Consider the following 15,513-nt stretch of genomic DNA (forward strand, 5'->3'; position numbering starts at 1 on the left):
CTGTTTGCCTTTCACTTAATCACACCTAACACTTAACTACGCCTCACACGAAACTATGGAGCTTCAACCGGCACTCATTGAATCTGACCTTTTGGGTGCTGACGTGAACGATGGATAGCTCATTTTAAAACATTCACACCGATAAAGATTTGGGTCTGATTCTACTGGTATAAATTAAATATTTGTATCAATATTTGTTCTTGGCGCTCGACACTTGTTGGAATTGAATTTTTGTTCGGTACTCCATCATTTAAAGTGGTTTAGAAGAAATTTTTTTTTCGCTTAATTTGTTAAAAATATTGGAATATTTATGAAAATTATAGAAAGCAACGAAATCCTGTAGCAAACACCAGAAAAGTATTTTTTGTTATTCATTTTATTTTACACCAAAATGTACAACGGTTCCTATTTACAACTCCGTAGTTTCCAAATTTCTTGCCACGCACAGCGTCGACTCATCGTTCCCCTTCTTAATCCGGTAGTTGGCCGCGTTGTTCGCCTCCGGTCCTCCATTTCCACCGGCTGCAACTCCCCGGCGTCCCTCGTACTGCAGCTGGCAGTTGTCGATAAAGAACCCGGAGCTCAGCGATCGCTCGTATTGCGCGTCAATCGCGTCCTTACATTTATCGAATTCATCCCGCGGCCAATCGCCATCGTTGTCACTGATCCATATAGGGTTGCTTCCCTTCAAACTGTGCTTGTTAGTGTTCGGAACCGCACCAAGCACTTCCTGATACATCCGACTTGGCCCCGAGGTGCCTAATGAAGTGAGTAGATAGACCTTTAGCACCTCTTTCGATACGTTAAGAGCTTGCGATGCTTACCGTAAGCGGCTATCTTGGCTGCGCGCAATCGCCTCCGGTAGGATAACCGTGACGACACCGAAACGCCTATCACAACGATTAGTAGCGAGCCTAGGATAAGGTTCGTCACAAACAGCCAAACGATGTTCACGGAAAGCTCATCCATCTCGGCAGTCTGTATAAGCTCCGAGGCTTGTGTATCGAGGACGTTAAACTCCTGCAAAAGACAACAAACTAATGCATTCGCACATTCCTTTCGAGATTTTACAAACCGGTATTACCTTGAAAAGTCTATCCAGCTTCTCGACATGCTTATCCAGAAGCTGTAGGACCTGGTGAACTTCTAGGACGGAGTTGTTCTTCTGGTCGACCAGATGCATGAACATGTCGCTTTTCGTACGATCGACGGAACCGTCCGGGTTTTCGTGCAACCGAATGTCGTCAATGTTGACAATACAACCGCTAACATTGCTTAGGATTCTAAAACAATTAAAAGAACCCACATTAACTTCCATATTATATTGTGCTGGAAAACAACGCGATTGTAGCATACTCTCGAAAGCTGTTGATATTGTGCCGTATCTCCGAAGGTCGCTGGCGAAGGATAAACTTCACCCGTTGATCCTCCCGTATGAGGTAGATGAACACGTGCGCCCGATCGTGGCACCCGTAGGAATCGTTGGCCGTAACGGAGAAATCAAAATATCCGCGCATGGATTTCTGAGGGAAGAAGTTAAGCAGCACCTTGCCTGTTTCGATGTCCACCAGGAACGGATCGGTCCGAAGTTCGTCGAGGCCTTCGGCAAGAGTTTTTCGAATTTCCCCATGCCGATAGTATCGCACAAGCCCGTTAGGCCCATCGTCAGCATCATTGGCCTGAAAGAAGTTCCAAAAAAAATTCAGTCCTAAAGTAGGTTTGAGTCGACAAAATCATTTTTACCTTCAGTTGTAGGATCGTCGAACCGAACTGCGATGAGGTGGAGATTCCTCCCGTGAAGATTTGCGACTCAAACATCGGCGAGTTGTCATTGATATCGTTCACGTAGATGGTCACCTTGAGCAAGTTTCCCCCGTTACCGATGGGTACCGAATGTGAGGTCGTATTCAAATTCGTACAATCTTCCGACGCCTTGATGTGGAGTTTGTAGCGAGATTTCATCTCACGGTCTAGTTCTTTCCCAACCTAAAATATACCAAACGATACATGAGTACGGTATGAGGGTGAAGGCTAGGTTAGGTTACAACTGTACCGTTAAATCATGTGAGAAAGGATCCAGCATGAAGTGTCCATCTTCGTTGCCCTGGACAATGTAGTAGCAAACCGTCGATGATGGTCCCTCGAGTGGATCCAGATAGTCATGATCGACGGTATCCGGTAGACGTATCCGTTCCACCCCGGTTGTCGTATGTTCGGTAAAATTGAGGCTAATTTCCTTCAACAAGAACTGTGGCTGATTGTCATTGACATCCCGAACGTAAACCATCAGATCAACGCTACTGCTTAGTGGCGTCGGAACACCTTGATCGTATGCCTCGATTCGCAAGTCGTAGACGTTCTGCAGCTCGCGATCCAACGGCGAAGCCACACTGATTTCCCCGGTGTCCTTGTCGATAGCAAACATTCGATAATTTCCCGCCGAGTCCATCTTCAGCCGGTAGCGAACGATGGCGTTTTCTCCCACATCTTCATCGTAGGCGTGCACTTGGAAGAAGGGCTTGCCGATCGTTATGTTCTGTGAGGAACAAAAGGAGTCATCAGTCCCCTCGAAATATTATGAAAACAACAACGACTCTTACCTCAAACACCTTCACCGTTGCATTCCCATTCGGAACCACAAACACCGGAGGATGGTCATTGAAGTCGGTCACGCAGATTTCCACCGTATCACGAACCGTATTCGGTACGGCGCCGAGGTCACTCACTAGAACCTCGAGCGTATAGTTGCCGTATAAGTTCTTCAGTGGGCCACGGGCATACACTTCCGCGGAATGAGCCGCACTTTGCTGGATATAGAAGATCCCCGAGGCATCATTGATGTCGAAACTGACCTGGCCATTTCCATCGACCGGGTCATCCGCATCCGTCGCTCGAAGCTTCACAATCGGCTCGTTGATGTTGTGGTACTCTGTGACCATGCTGCATCCCGTTGGCTTCTGCAGCACCGGTACATTATCGTTTACGTCCGTCACGTGGACTCTAAGAAGACAATTTAAGATACATGAGTAAGAGTATATTCTGGTATCAAGATTCAGTCAAATTCCTTACAGTATGTGCTTAAACGCATTACGACTCTCCCCATTCAGATATCCGTAGGGGTAATTATCCCAAGCTTCAACCGCCATCATGTACTCATCGGTATCTTCTCGATCCAGCGGACCTGCAACCCGTAAGACACCCTTCTCCGGATCGATGTTGAACTTTTCCTGCCAAACAAGGTACATAAAGCTAATCACATTTGAAAGACGCCTTGTTCCGCAATTTCTTACCTTCGAACTTATCCGATCCAATATATACGTTATACGCCCAAAATCCCCCGAATCCAAGTCCTTCGCGAGGATGACCGCTATTTCAGTCCCTATGGAAGCATTCTCCGCCACGTAGAAATCACTGATACCATCCACGAAATAAGGATTGTTATCATTCTCGTCCAACACCTGGACGAACACCTCAACAAACGAAGCCCGAGGTGGAACGCCAGAATCAACCGCGCGCACCGAGAAGTTGAGCCAACCGAACTCCTCGTGATCAATCCGATTGCGCACCACCAGCTCGCCCGTCTGCTCGTCCACGTGCAGCAGCTCCAATACCGCCGGCTCTCCCTCCAAGTTGTACCGGATGGTCTTGTTGAGGTCGGCATCCTCCGCTACCACCGTACACACCGGCACCCCGAACTGGCTGTTCTCGGCGATCGAGTGTTTGTAGAACGGTTTGCGGAACTTGGGATTGTTGTCGTTCTCGTCGAGGATCGTCACCCGGAGCACGGTGGTTGCCATCTGATCACCCCGTTCGGCCGCAACGTCCTCCACCACGCACGCTAGTTTGATATCCGAAATTTTCTCACGATCCAGCAGCTTCGCTATCTTTATTTGGTTGGAAAGAAGGATTGGAAAAGTTGACAAGGTTGGTGAGTAAATAAACTTGAATTGATAAGAGCATTTAAAAGGGCTGCTGGAATGTCTTACCTTAAGTAAGCCGTTGGTTTCGTTGAGGACGAATGCCGCCACAAAATCATAATCGTCCAATTTCACCAGAGCGCCTTCCTCCGTCTTACCCTCGGATTGACTGCGATCGATGTAGTACCTAAGCATGGCCCCTTCATCCGGATCTGCGGCCAGCAATCGATACACTTCAGTGCCGACGGGTGTGTTTTCACGAATAGCGACTGACGTGGGACCGATGAAGTAAGGCGGCTTGTTATTGACATCGGTGACGGTTACGTTGACCAAACACGAACCCTGCAGCTGTTGATCACCGTTTCCTCCATCGGTTGCGATTACTTCCAGTACAAAGTTCGATCCATCGTTCATTTCATCCGGACTGAGCAGGTTCGGATCAAGAGAGGCTCCGCTGGCCACGGAGATTTCTCCCGTCTCAGAGCCGATCACAAACCTTCCATCCGCACCCTGTTGGATGCGATAGCTGACCAGGTTGTTCGGAAAGGAGCCGTCCGAATCCATTGCCACAACGCGTAAGATAGGCAGATTAGCTGGTGTGTCCTCTGGCACGGTGAGGGAGTACTGCGCCTCCAAGAACACGGGCGCATGATCGTTAACGTCCTGTACGAACACCGTCACCGTAACCTGCGCACTCATCTGTGGCTCTCCGCCGTCCCGGGCTTCTACCGTGAGCGCAATAGGACGCGTATCGGACTGACCACCCTCGAGTCGTTCGAAGTCAACCGCTTCTCGTACCGAAAGCCTCCCAGTACGCCGATCCACAAGGAAGTGCTCCGAGTGGACACTCCCGAGTAAACGGTACTCTATGGCGCTATTGGGAGTGCCTTCTTGGTCCAGATCGCGCGCTTCGACGGCGATAGGCGACTCGAACTCGAATGCGTTCTCCCGTAGTCTCACCTCGTACTGCTTTTGGACGAAAACTGGTGCATGGTCGTTGACATCGAGCAGGTTCAGTACCAGCTGCACCGTGTTCCGGTTGCCCCGACCACCGTTGTCCCGCGCCTCCACCGAGAGGTAATGTACCGGTACGATTTCCCGGTCGAACGTTGGTGGATCCTCTCGAGTCGAGGCGAATGTGATGGTGCCTGTTTGAGAATCCAGCTTCAGAGAGGACGCTATGCCTCCGGTTAGGTTCGTGTACCGGATGCCTTCCGTTCCGAATTCGCCTGAATCGATGTCGGTGGCCTCGACCCGCACCAACACCGTGCCCGTCGTTACGTTCTCTGGCACATTCACCTCGTACACTGGCCGACTGAACTCGGGGAAGTTATCGTTCTGGTCGCGTATGAGGATACGCAGCTGGGCCGTGCTGCTACGGCCACCCATCTCCACCTCGCTAGCCACCAGAGTTAGGTTTACCTGACGCAGTCGCTCGTAGTCTAGCAGTGCCGACTTGCGCACTCGGATACCGAACGTAGCCTCGTTGATGGCTTTCTTTGGGATCACCTCGAAGATATCGCTTGGCGGTTGCAACGAAAGCCGGAACGTACCGTTCTTGCCCTGATCGTAATCGAACACTTCGTTCATGCTCCCCTCGAGGAACGTGGCCAGCGTATTCTCTTGTGCGTTCTCTCCTATTTCGCACTCGTACGATTCGCTCCGGAACCGAGGCACTTCGTCGTTCACATCCGTCACAATCACCGTGATCTCCATCGTGGCCGACGGTGGTGGCTAGTAAGCAGAGTAGATAAATTAACTTCGATCCCTTCCCAAAATCCACCGATTGTCCTCACCTTCAGTTTGCTTTCCTCCGTGGCGACCACTTCCAGGATAAACGCTCCATTGATCGGATTTCCTGGGTCCTCTCGGTCGAGCTTCTGACGCGTCCTGAGGGAGCCCTTGTATCGATCAATTTCAAAAAGCTCACTAGCGTTGTTCGCTATGCCGTAGCGGATGCGATTATTGATTCCCCGATCGCCATCTACCGCTTTCACTAGAACGAATTCAGGGTAGGGTCAATCCATTCTGTCATAGGACTTTGCTTTCCATTTCTTACCTCGCAAAACTTCCGACCCAACGGGAGCGTCCTCAGCGATTCTTACTACCGGCTGCGTCACGAGAAACTCCGGTGGCTGATCTTCGACATCTTTCACTCTCACGAGTAAAGCTGCCGTTCCAGTGTTGATTCGACCCTAAGGAAAGTAGGTGATACGATATTGTTAAAGGGAGTTATACTTCTAGAGCTGCGAGTCCTTCATAAACGTAAAGTATAAGACTTCACCTACCTGAATCGCCCGGTCGACCGCCAACACATTGATGTGGTAGAAATGCTGCCTCTCGTAGTCCAGTCCCCTTGCCAACCGCACCACGCCCTTCCCGTTGACCGTAGCAACCGAGAACACATTGTCTTCCTCCCGTGGACCTTGGATGTAGTAAACCACCTGCCCATAGGCTCCCTCGTCTCGATCGACCGCCTCCAGTGTGGTGAGGATACCCGGTGGGCTGTCCTCCGGTACCTCCAGCACCGACGCAAATGGCCGGAAGATCGGCTCGTTATCGTTGATATCCTCCACCAGCAGCAGGAAGCTCTGCGTCACAAAGTTTCCCTCGCCGAGCCGACCATCGGTGAGGGTAAGGATCAGCGTATACTCGTCCCGGGCCTCCCGGTCGAGCTCGTGGTTGAGAAAGACGTACGCCTCGGTGGACTTGTTCTGCGTCAGCCGGATGATGTGACTGTCGGCGCTCTTCTGCACGCCGAACGTTAGCGGATCACCGTCGGCGTCGTAGCCCCGTAACCGATATATGAGCGTCCCAACCGGCGTCTCCGGGAACTCCTTAAGCCGTATGACGATTTCCGCGTGGTCATCGATGAGGAACACGGGCGCCCGGTTGGCCGTCGCAAGTCCGACGCACCAGCAAAGTATTAGCAGAACCCAGAGATCCCATTTGAGTCGATTAGTCGTTCTTGAGAAAATCTCGTTTTTCGAAGGGTTTGAAGAGTGATTTTTGCACATTTTTGGTATTTTTAGATTCGACTAGGCTCATGCAAAATCGTCTCGTAAGTACTTCTATCTGAAATCAAATTTGAGCAGAAAGTAACCAAACTAAAATAACGAAGGCTTTTATGATTCAGTTAAAACCCTTTTTCAATTTATGCATTGAATTGGTTCATTAATCAAATATGTGTTACAAACGAGTCAAAGCGGCTCCCACAACCCACAATTTCATCACAAATGACATTAAGCTATCATTGTAGTTATTTGTGGTTTAGGTGAACAAAAAGGACCCTGCAATAATAAACATTACACCGTTACTGAACGTAACATTAACCCCCGGCTGTCCTACGCTGAAAAGGATTCGCTAATTGATTCTCCGTAAAATGAATCCCCACGTGCGACAGCACCGCAAAGTACGCCACAAAACAGGTCTGTGGTAGAGAGCTGGGATAAAAATGGTTGGCAACCATCCTTTTACCGCAATGTGAAAATAGCACATGAAACACGATACACCTTAATGCCTTGGTGGTTGACTTTTCATCTCCCATGGCCAATTTTCCGCGTACCATCACCGTGCGTTCTTTCCGTGTGGCTGACTCGGAAAAGCTCTCCCAGTTTGCCAACACTCCATTCCCACCACCACCCGTCCCATCCCGTCCGGAGAAATTTAGCTCAAGATCAGTTAAAGTTCACGTTCGCTTATCCGGATAAATAAATCTTCATCGCCCGCACGCCACGGGCTGACGTTCGCCGGCGGCCACGGACAATTGACTCCGGGAGTGTTTTGCCGAAGAACCGAACGCACAAGGCGTAGAAAAATATGTATGCCTTACCCTTCACGGTCGCTGCGGATTGGGGCTGTGGAAAATGGAAAAAAAAGTGTACAACGCGTATCTGGCCGGAGTACGGTTGATAAGAATCGAAAGAGCCTTTCCACCGTAATTGTCTACTTACGTGAAATACACTATACACTCCTGCGTTCTTCCAAAAGCCATGTGAAAAAAAAAAACTCGTTCGCTGGCATGTGGGGTGGCGGGTCTGGCAAAGCAACATTTTTCCCACACAGTTTGTATTGGTTGAGACATCTTCTGGCCACCGCTAGCACCTTGGCCTCTTACGAAGCTGGGTCGTATTAAGATGCGTGTTTGCATAAGAAAACCATTTAATCCCAACAAACGAGTGAATTTGTTCGTCCCGGTATTTTACCGTTTAATATGCAAGCTTCAGTGGGCGTGGAAATTGCTCATTCCATGCTATTTATAACTGGTAATAATAATGTATTATAATGCTAATTATTATTAAAATAAAGCTATGTTGAGGTAAGTTACAGTTACACTTCTTTGTAAATCGTTGTTAAAACACTTAAAACACTCTTCTTTAGAATCACACGTATTATACAGGGTCTTAATTAATTTGTACATATGGTCAAACATTCGATTCACACTTTAGTTGCGAAGCATTTGCCAAATTTATAGCCTTTCATTTCCTAAAGATAGAAATAAAATAAATTATTTGCTTGCTAAAACTATGGCATAGCATAGATAGCATAGAAACGGTTGGGAAACTCAAGATCGTGGATGTTTTCAAGCGAGCATGAAGCCTCTGAATAGTTTCTTTTCATATTGATCAACTAAGTTATTTATATTCTAATTGTAAATTATCATTATGTTAGACCGACTTTTTATCAATAGAATTATGAAGAAAAAATAGAAGTTTAAAATCTCTCATGATTTTTATCAAATATCTTTGAATAAAATAATTTCATAAAGCGAACGGAACATCAATTTGATAATTCATCTTAACGTTATTAGATGCTTCCATCTTCAAATCATTTGAGTACAATGAAACTATTAAAGCTTACATATTAAATCATCTAGCGAGAATTGGTTTAAAAAAAGGTCATTGCAATTGCGTCCCAGCTAGCGCCCAGTCAAGTCGCACACGAAAACTCATCAATTATAGAAAATTATCTACCATCCAACGACCCGATCGCCACCGATCTACAATCGCACACGTAACCCATCTTAATCCCATTCTCAACTGCCGACGGCTTAATTCCACTGTGTCCAGTTGCTCCAATTTCCACCGAAACAGAAGAAAAGCAACAACGTTAAAAACATCAACCAACGGCAAACCGCAAGTCGGTGGCAGTTTCGGTGCCATGTCGGTACGTAATTTCCACCCGGCGAGCTTTTCACGGCGGGCGCTGATGACGAAATGCACCACCGGGAGGCGGGCGGTGGTGAATGAGAAAAAAGGAAAGGGAAAACGGTGCGACCCAACGACATGCTGTTTACATGCTCGAGCATTACACGACTGACCCGAAGACGGTGGTCTTTATGGCCGACTCGTTTCCAGTTACTGGTGGTGGTGGTGGTAGTGGTTGGTGACGGTGCATTATGCGATATGCAGTTCGCCGACTCACCGACCACAAGCACGCAGCAAACCCTCCCCTCCGTTTGATGGTGATGATGAAAATGCGTGGGAAAATGGAAACGCTACACCGGACAGTCGCGCTACCTCACCTCGAGGGGTCGGTGCGTGCTGTGGGAAATTTTGCGTTCCGTCACTGTCGACACGACCGGAGTCGTGGACCCCTGTGAGATGTCTGTTTTTGAAACACACAAATTTCGAGGGGTCAAAGAGGCATAGGGAAGTCTCTTCATTCGAATTAAATATATGATACGCTGGAATAATCTCGCTTTGGCTTAAATTAGCAAAGTGAATATGCATTTTACTACAAGGATTAATCTTAGTGCAGGAAGCTTGAATCTCCCAACCTCTCATTGAAGTTCCCATCATCCAGATGATTTTCCCTCAAATCGAAAAATACGATTAATTTCGTCGGCTTCAGTAGAAGATAATCTCCGTTGATTGGTTGACGGCCAGGAAATGTGCGTCTTCCAGGGGGAAATATAAAATCAAATTGCATTTCATCTCGCTGCGAACGAATAATTTAAGCTAATCCTATTAAGCACCGAACAGGACGGCTGCTTCCGGCGCTCGGAACAAAGATAATCGCATCCACTTACCTAATTTATCACCAGCCCGATTGCACCATCGAGTCTTTTGTGGGACTTTTCGCGCAAACTATTTCACCTCCACCGCGTTCCCGGCGAGGATCGCGTTATTCCTGCCGATCCGACCTGCTTCCGACAGCTTGGAAACGCCTGCCGTATTGTTGATGTTTCGCGGTGTTATTATTTTCACTTTCCACTAGCACTTCCATTAGTTGCACATCCCTGGCGGGTTTTTCCTCCACGTCGGTGGCGTTTTGCATACCCATCGGAAGGGTATGGTGGACGGGTGTACTTTTTAACGCCAAACCACCACCCAGCGTTGGTGGGTGGTGAAAGTCATAACACCGGAGGTGCCGGAACGCGGCCTTATCAAAACCAATTTTACCGACTCTGGGAGCACGGACGGGGCGAGTCGACGAGGCGACGGGTGGTTTTTGCAGCACCGAAGAAAACGCTCTCGGTGAATGGTGTGAAACGCCGGATCTTCCTCGCCGTTTATCGTCGTTATCTGCCGGCATTCGACACGCTGCGAATGGGCTGGCCGTGAACATCCACCGGGGAGCAAACAGAAAAGGTCGTGCTCAACAAGCTCGTCTGTTGATGCAGCGGCCCTTTTTTGTGTATTTTCAACTGAACAGCACTTTCGTTCCGCCTTTCTACGAGCAGTCGGAATGCACTTCCATGTCTATGGATCGCCCTTACGCTTACTTTTTATTATCTCACTATTACACTGTTGATGGTTGCTTCATCTCGGCGTGCAGTGGAACATTTAAATTTCGATTTTTCCATTCCACTCCAAACTTCGGACACATGTCGTTCACACTGTGTTTGCTACACTTTTTACCATTTTTATTTTCCAGGCAGAAGCATAATTCATTTAGCTCCAGTAATTGGTGACACTCATGTCTCCAGAACACGCGGGGCAAACGAACTCACGTATCCACCGGGCAGCAACCGAGTAACACACGTCTGCAGCCAAAGACAATGTCCGCTCGTTAGAGAGGCAGTCTTCACGCCGTTCTCTGCTTCATTCTGACAGTTGCACCCGGCCACCCGGGTTCCGGCAGTTCCGCCCTTAGGCACACCCGCATGTGCACAGTCGAGTGTGACCGGCGGAAAGATTCGATTCAGCAGGTTGCCAGTCGGTGAGCAAACAGGAACACTTGCCGATCCGAAGGGAGTTGGCCTCGCGAGCGCCACGCCACGGAAGAGCGAACGCTTCGGCGAAGCGGACAGATTTTCCAGAACGTAATGAAGGCCACCCCTAGGGAGCTGGCTTGCGTGCAGTTGTGGGGTGGGAAAACTGAGACCCAGCGTTCTCCAGCGGATCACTGTTTGATTTTCTACAACAGATTCGTTCGTTAGCGAATTTTTCTTTTTTCCGCCACAACACTATTTGGTCACTGATTTTGCAAGCACGCAAAGGCGCACACACACACACATGCAGTGTAACTACGAGGGGCTTTGCGGTGAGCCGTTGCGATGGTAACGGTTTTCAATCCGCGCCGAACCGAAATGTCACCCGGAAATGGTACCGACCGGATGCGATGAGTCGCCTGGCGGTGACATGGATGAATCACAACAGCAGCAGCACAGAACCACCCTTTTTCGGTCAATGTAAGCGAAGTGGTAATTAAAAAACAAGCACCCTTGAGGGGAAAATCATCAAACCGTACGGAACGCGATTCCCGAAAAAATCACCACCACCCCAGAAGAAGCAGGCTGCACAACAAAGAGGACACACGTTCGGTTCGGAAAAAGGGCCACGAGCACCACGCCACTGGTCGGAGCACACATCCGGCGGATTCGACGCCAAAGGCTCAACTGAAGCGTGGTCGGGTTCGCGCCACCAAACGGGGGCCACAATTTCCCGAGCGACCGGCTCCCGGGGGTTTCGAGCGGAGGGTGGTTTGTAGTATTTTTGCCCCCAAACGCGCATTTCCAAACGCCACCACGATGCACGAAACGGCAGCCACTGTGGCGCGCTCGGCCGCAAGTTAACCCTTGGGGGAACAGTTTAGTCTATCAATTAGACAGAGGGTTCTGAGTGACGTAAGAAGATCATCTAATGAAGTCAGCAAATGAATATTTATTATTTGTGGTGGTACTACAGGCGTTGTCGCATTGTTAAAGCCAATATGCTCTAAGTTACTTTTTGGTTCTTTATTTTAAAAGCTTAATCTTCAAAAAAAAATAATTGGAAGCTCAATATTTTATCTGCACAACTCTATCCTCAAATTTCTCGTGCAGTAGGGTGACTTTTGTTTAAGACTGTTCTTTTTTCTTCTTCTTCTTCTTCTTCTTCTTTTTCATTTTTTATATAAAATATCGGTTGGTTAAGGTCATGCCAACCCCGAATTAAGAATCGATAGACTTGCTTTCTCTTTTGGTACGTGGAAAATCAGTCCTTTCGTACCTCTCGAAGACAGTAGGGTCTTGGTTGGTATTCGAACCCAAGCCGCCGAAGGGTTGCTGTCCAAGCCGCCGTTGGCCGATTTTATTACAGGCGTAGTCAAGCTCTTTTTTAAGTTTAGAAACAGTTTAGGTCATATAATAACTTTAGCTTATCGTAAATGACAAGTTCATAATGTGTTGGGGGTTGTAAGTAAATCTTCCGCGATACACAGCTTCCAGTCGCGTCGACCAACACCGAATCCAAATGATCACTGACCCTCGAAGGGTTTTCCCTCAGCGAGCCCCCGGTTTGTTGTTGTGTGCGCTGGGAAAAATAAAAGGCTGGAGCGTGTAGCAATGCAATGGGGACCAAAACAAAGGACAGGACAGGGCAGGGGAGGAAGCAAGGGGAGGACGGTGAGGGTGCCGTGGGCAAAGCGAGCGGAAGCAACAATGCGTAACGCCTCAGCATCGGCATCCACCAAATGGCACGCTGCATGAATTAAGCCACACACATACACACACCCACACACACTTATCGCTGTCTGCAGGAGCAAAATATGCTCGCAGCATAGACATAAGCATAAGCGGGTGCGTAGAGCGGGACGGCGAGCGTAAATAGCAAAACATAGCGGCCGGGAAAAATTAAAACGATCGGAAAGGGAAGATAATATTCCGTTCGGCTTTTCCCGGCGTCCGGGAAGAGCGTCGGATCGCCGGACCGTGGCATTCCTGGGGATGAGTCCTGGTCCTGGTCCTGGTCCCCGGCACCATATGGATCCAATGGTTTGCGCCCCCTTTTTAGAACGACGTCCCATCACACGCACACAAACACACTCATACGCCGTCGGAATGGAATTAATCCCCGAGAAACGCAATTATCTGGCTAGCCGAGGCTTTCCCTCGCCACCACGCTATCCGCGCCGGTGGAAGCCGGTTTTTGGCCAAAAATGCAAATCACCCCCCAGGCAGGCGACCCTCCTCACTACCCACTTCCCCACCGAACGGTTGACAGATGTTCTTGAACCGAGCTCATCGCATTTGGGATGCTAATTAATTCAATGCCAGCCGTTCCGAGGTGGCAACTTCGGACAAAAGCGTGCAACCGGCCCCGATTTCCCCTGCCTCGGGTGGCTTCGGTGGGCCGGCGCTGGAGAATTTTCGCTCGGGAATGGCAATGAACGTCCGACGGTCACTATCGATCCGGACGGTGGTCAACTCCAAATTGGATAATCCGCCTACCGCCTCGGATGCTGCAGCAAACATCACGCCGAGCGGGAAGATGGGGAAAAGCGGATGTTGTAGGTACATACACACGTGTGTCTGCGAGCTTTTAAACTGTCCCTCGACAGGGGGCGGGGTTAATAGACTCTCTGCTCGCAGGAACATAGCCCCCGTGACACAATCGCACAATTATGTCGTTACGATTAAGCACGACACTTTCGGCCCGGGAGGGAAACCTCTTTCCACCTGTTGAGCCCTATTTCCACCGACGCCACAACGCCGCACATTTCGCTTCCCCCCGAGAAGGTGGCGATTTTTGCACGCCCCGTTACATAAACATGTAAATACGACGACGAAATCCAACGCCCTGGCTTTGGCTCCGGCTGTTCCAGTTAGGATTTTGTCCGCCTTTGCATTGCAGCTTGTGCAACTTGCGTTTACTTTAGACTTCCGCGCAAAAGTTTTCCCTTTGCACCCAAGTGCCGTTGGCTGTTTCGTTTGTTTGTTTGTTTGTTTGTTTGTTTGTTTGTTTGTTTGTCTGTCTGTCTGCTTGCTCGTTTTGATCGCGCCCCGTCCCTCCCTTTGTCGACCCCATTCTTTCCGCCAACGCTAATTGACTTGCCCCCAGCTTGGGTTAGAAGTTTTCTGCGCGATTTTTCACCCCTTTCTTGGTCTTCTCCCTGGGAAGTTTTGTTTGCTGCCTTACAAATGGCTGCCCAAAACTCTGCCCATCCATCGAAGGCACACTTGCCTCATTAAAGCTACATTCTGTTTGTCTTTGGCTCTTCATTTCCGCGCGGTGTCGTTTTCGCTTTTTTCTTTACCGCCCGACTATCGTGTTCAGTTTTCTTCTTAAGTGGAACACGAGAAAGATTGAAGTCGTCTGCCAAGTTTCTTTTTTTTAGTTTTGTTGCTGTTGATTCAATTAAACAGACCCGTTTTTTTTGCGCCCACAGCCTGAGGAATCGAAATATATGGGTTTAATAAGTTTATTAGCGAACTCGATTGATTCGATGGGGATCCGTTAAGTCCGTTAGAAAACGGACCAAACACGTTGGAATGCAACGTCCCCCCATCCGAACCAACTGTAATGGATCATTCTGCAGTGATTCTTCAGCCCTGGTTAGCAGCATAAAAAGCCGTTTTTGATGAATCATTGGGGCGCATTCAATTGGCTCACTTCAATGCTGTACTACACCTGTAGTTGGTACAGAACGGTATTTATTTCATTTATATGAAACTAGTATGAATTTTTAATCCATTTTATAATCCATTGTTTTTTTTTATAGTTTAACCATTTTATAATTAATTAATGGAAGGTGGAAAAATCAGTTTTGTAGAAGTATTTTACGATATGAAAATGCTACTAATAAACAAGTGAACCATTTACTAAACTTTCGTAATTAAATATTCTTTATTTTCAGTAAGCCATGGATTACTTTGAATCTTTTGAAACATATAAATATTATTGTAACATCTTGATGATTGTCTATTATCATTCCATAAGAATTTTATCTCTTTTTGATAAATGCGAGACATTTCCTTTACCGAAAGTTTATTTCCAGAAGATATTTCCAGTTTATCTTATTTTTGTTTGCAACATATTTTCTTATTATTATCTTCATTTATAAATGTTTTTTATAGAATCCCTGCTTCTTCTCTGTAGAAGAAATTAAGGTGTTTAAAGCTGGTTTACCTGACTAGAATTGATTGAACTAAAAGGAACGTTGTCAACATCGGAGAAGACTGATGGTGTGCGGAATGGTTTGCTGAGCTATAAATGTCCTGTTGCTCGTTGACAACACCAGTGTACGATCTGTATCCACACGAGCAACAATGCTAATTGTCCATTGTACGCATTCCCTAAATCGATTCCATGCACTCCCATGCGGCCATACATTTCAATTCCCAATTAATTTCCTTCAGATGCAGCACCACCATCATCGGAGACGTTTATGT

The 15,513-nt window shown here is 48.0% G+C and overlaps 1 protein-coding gene across 1 annotated transcript; it reads right to left on the reverse strand.

Annotated features, from left to right (window-relative positions):
* Positions 1 to 409: 409 nt before the first annotated feature.
* LOC131271998 (cadherin-23) lies at positions 410 to 6,934 on the reverse strand. The gene is made up of 13 exons (XM_058273603.1): positions 6,206 to 6,934; positions 5,977 to 6,112; positions 5,714 to 5,913; positions 3,987 to 5,651; positions 3,291 to 3,884; positions 3,070 to 3,227; positions 2,601 to 3,000; positions 2,054 to 2,536; positions 1,744 to 1,986; positions 1,357 to 1,679; positions 1,085 to 1,283; positions 825 to 1,020; positions 410 to 759 (listed from the first exon to the last, which is right to left on the reverse strand). The coding sequence occupies exons 1-13, from the start codon at positions 6,932 to 6,934 to the stop codon at positions 410 to 412; spliced, it is 5,676 nt and encodes a 1,891-aa protein (XP_058129586.1).
* Between the last annotated feature and the right edge of the window lie 8,579 nt (positions 6,935 to 15,513).

The sequence above is a fragment of the Anopheles coustani genome, chromosome 3 (assembly GCF_943734705.1).
Source record: "Anopheles coustani chromosome 3, idAnoCousDA_361_x.2, whole genome shotgun sequence".
In the NCBI taxonomy this organism is placed as follows: Eukaryota; Metazoa; Arthropoda; class Insecta; order Diptera; family Culicidae; genus Anopheles; species Anopheles coustani.

Coding starts and splice junctions, on each gene's coding strand:
- LOC131271998 (XM_058273603.1), bottom strand. CDS start 6,934: ATGTGCAAAAATCACTCTTCAAACCCTTCGAAAAACGAGATTTTCTCA. Junction 3,885..3,986: donor AAACCAACGGCTTACTTAAG/GTAAGACATTCC, acceptor AACCAAATAAAG/ATAGCGAAGCTGCTGGATCG. Junction 1,987..2,053: donor CTTTCTCACATGATTTAACG/GTACAGTTGTAA, acceptor GGTATATTTTAG/GTTGGGAAAGAACTAGACCG.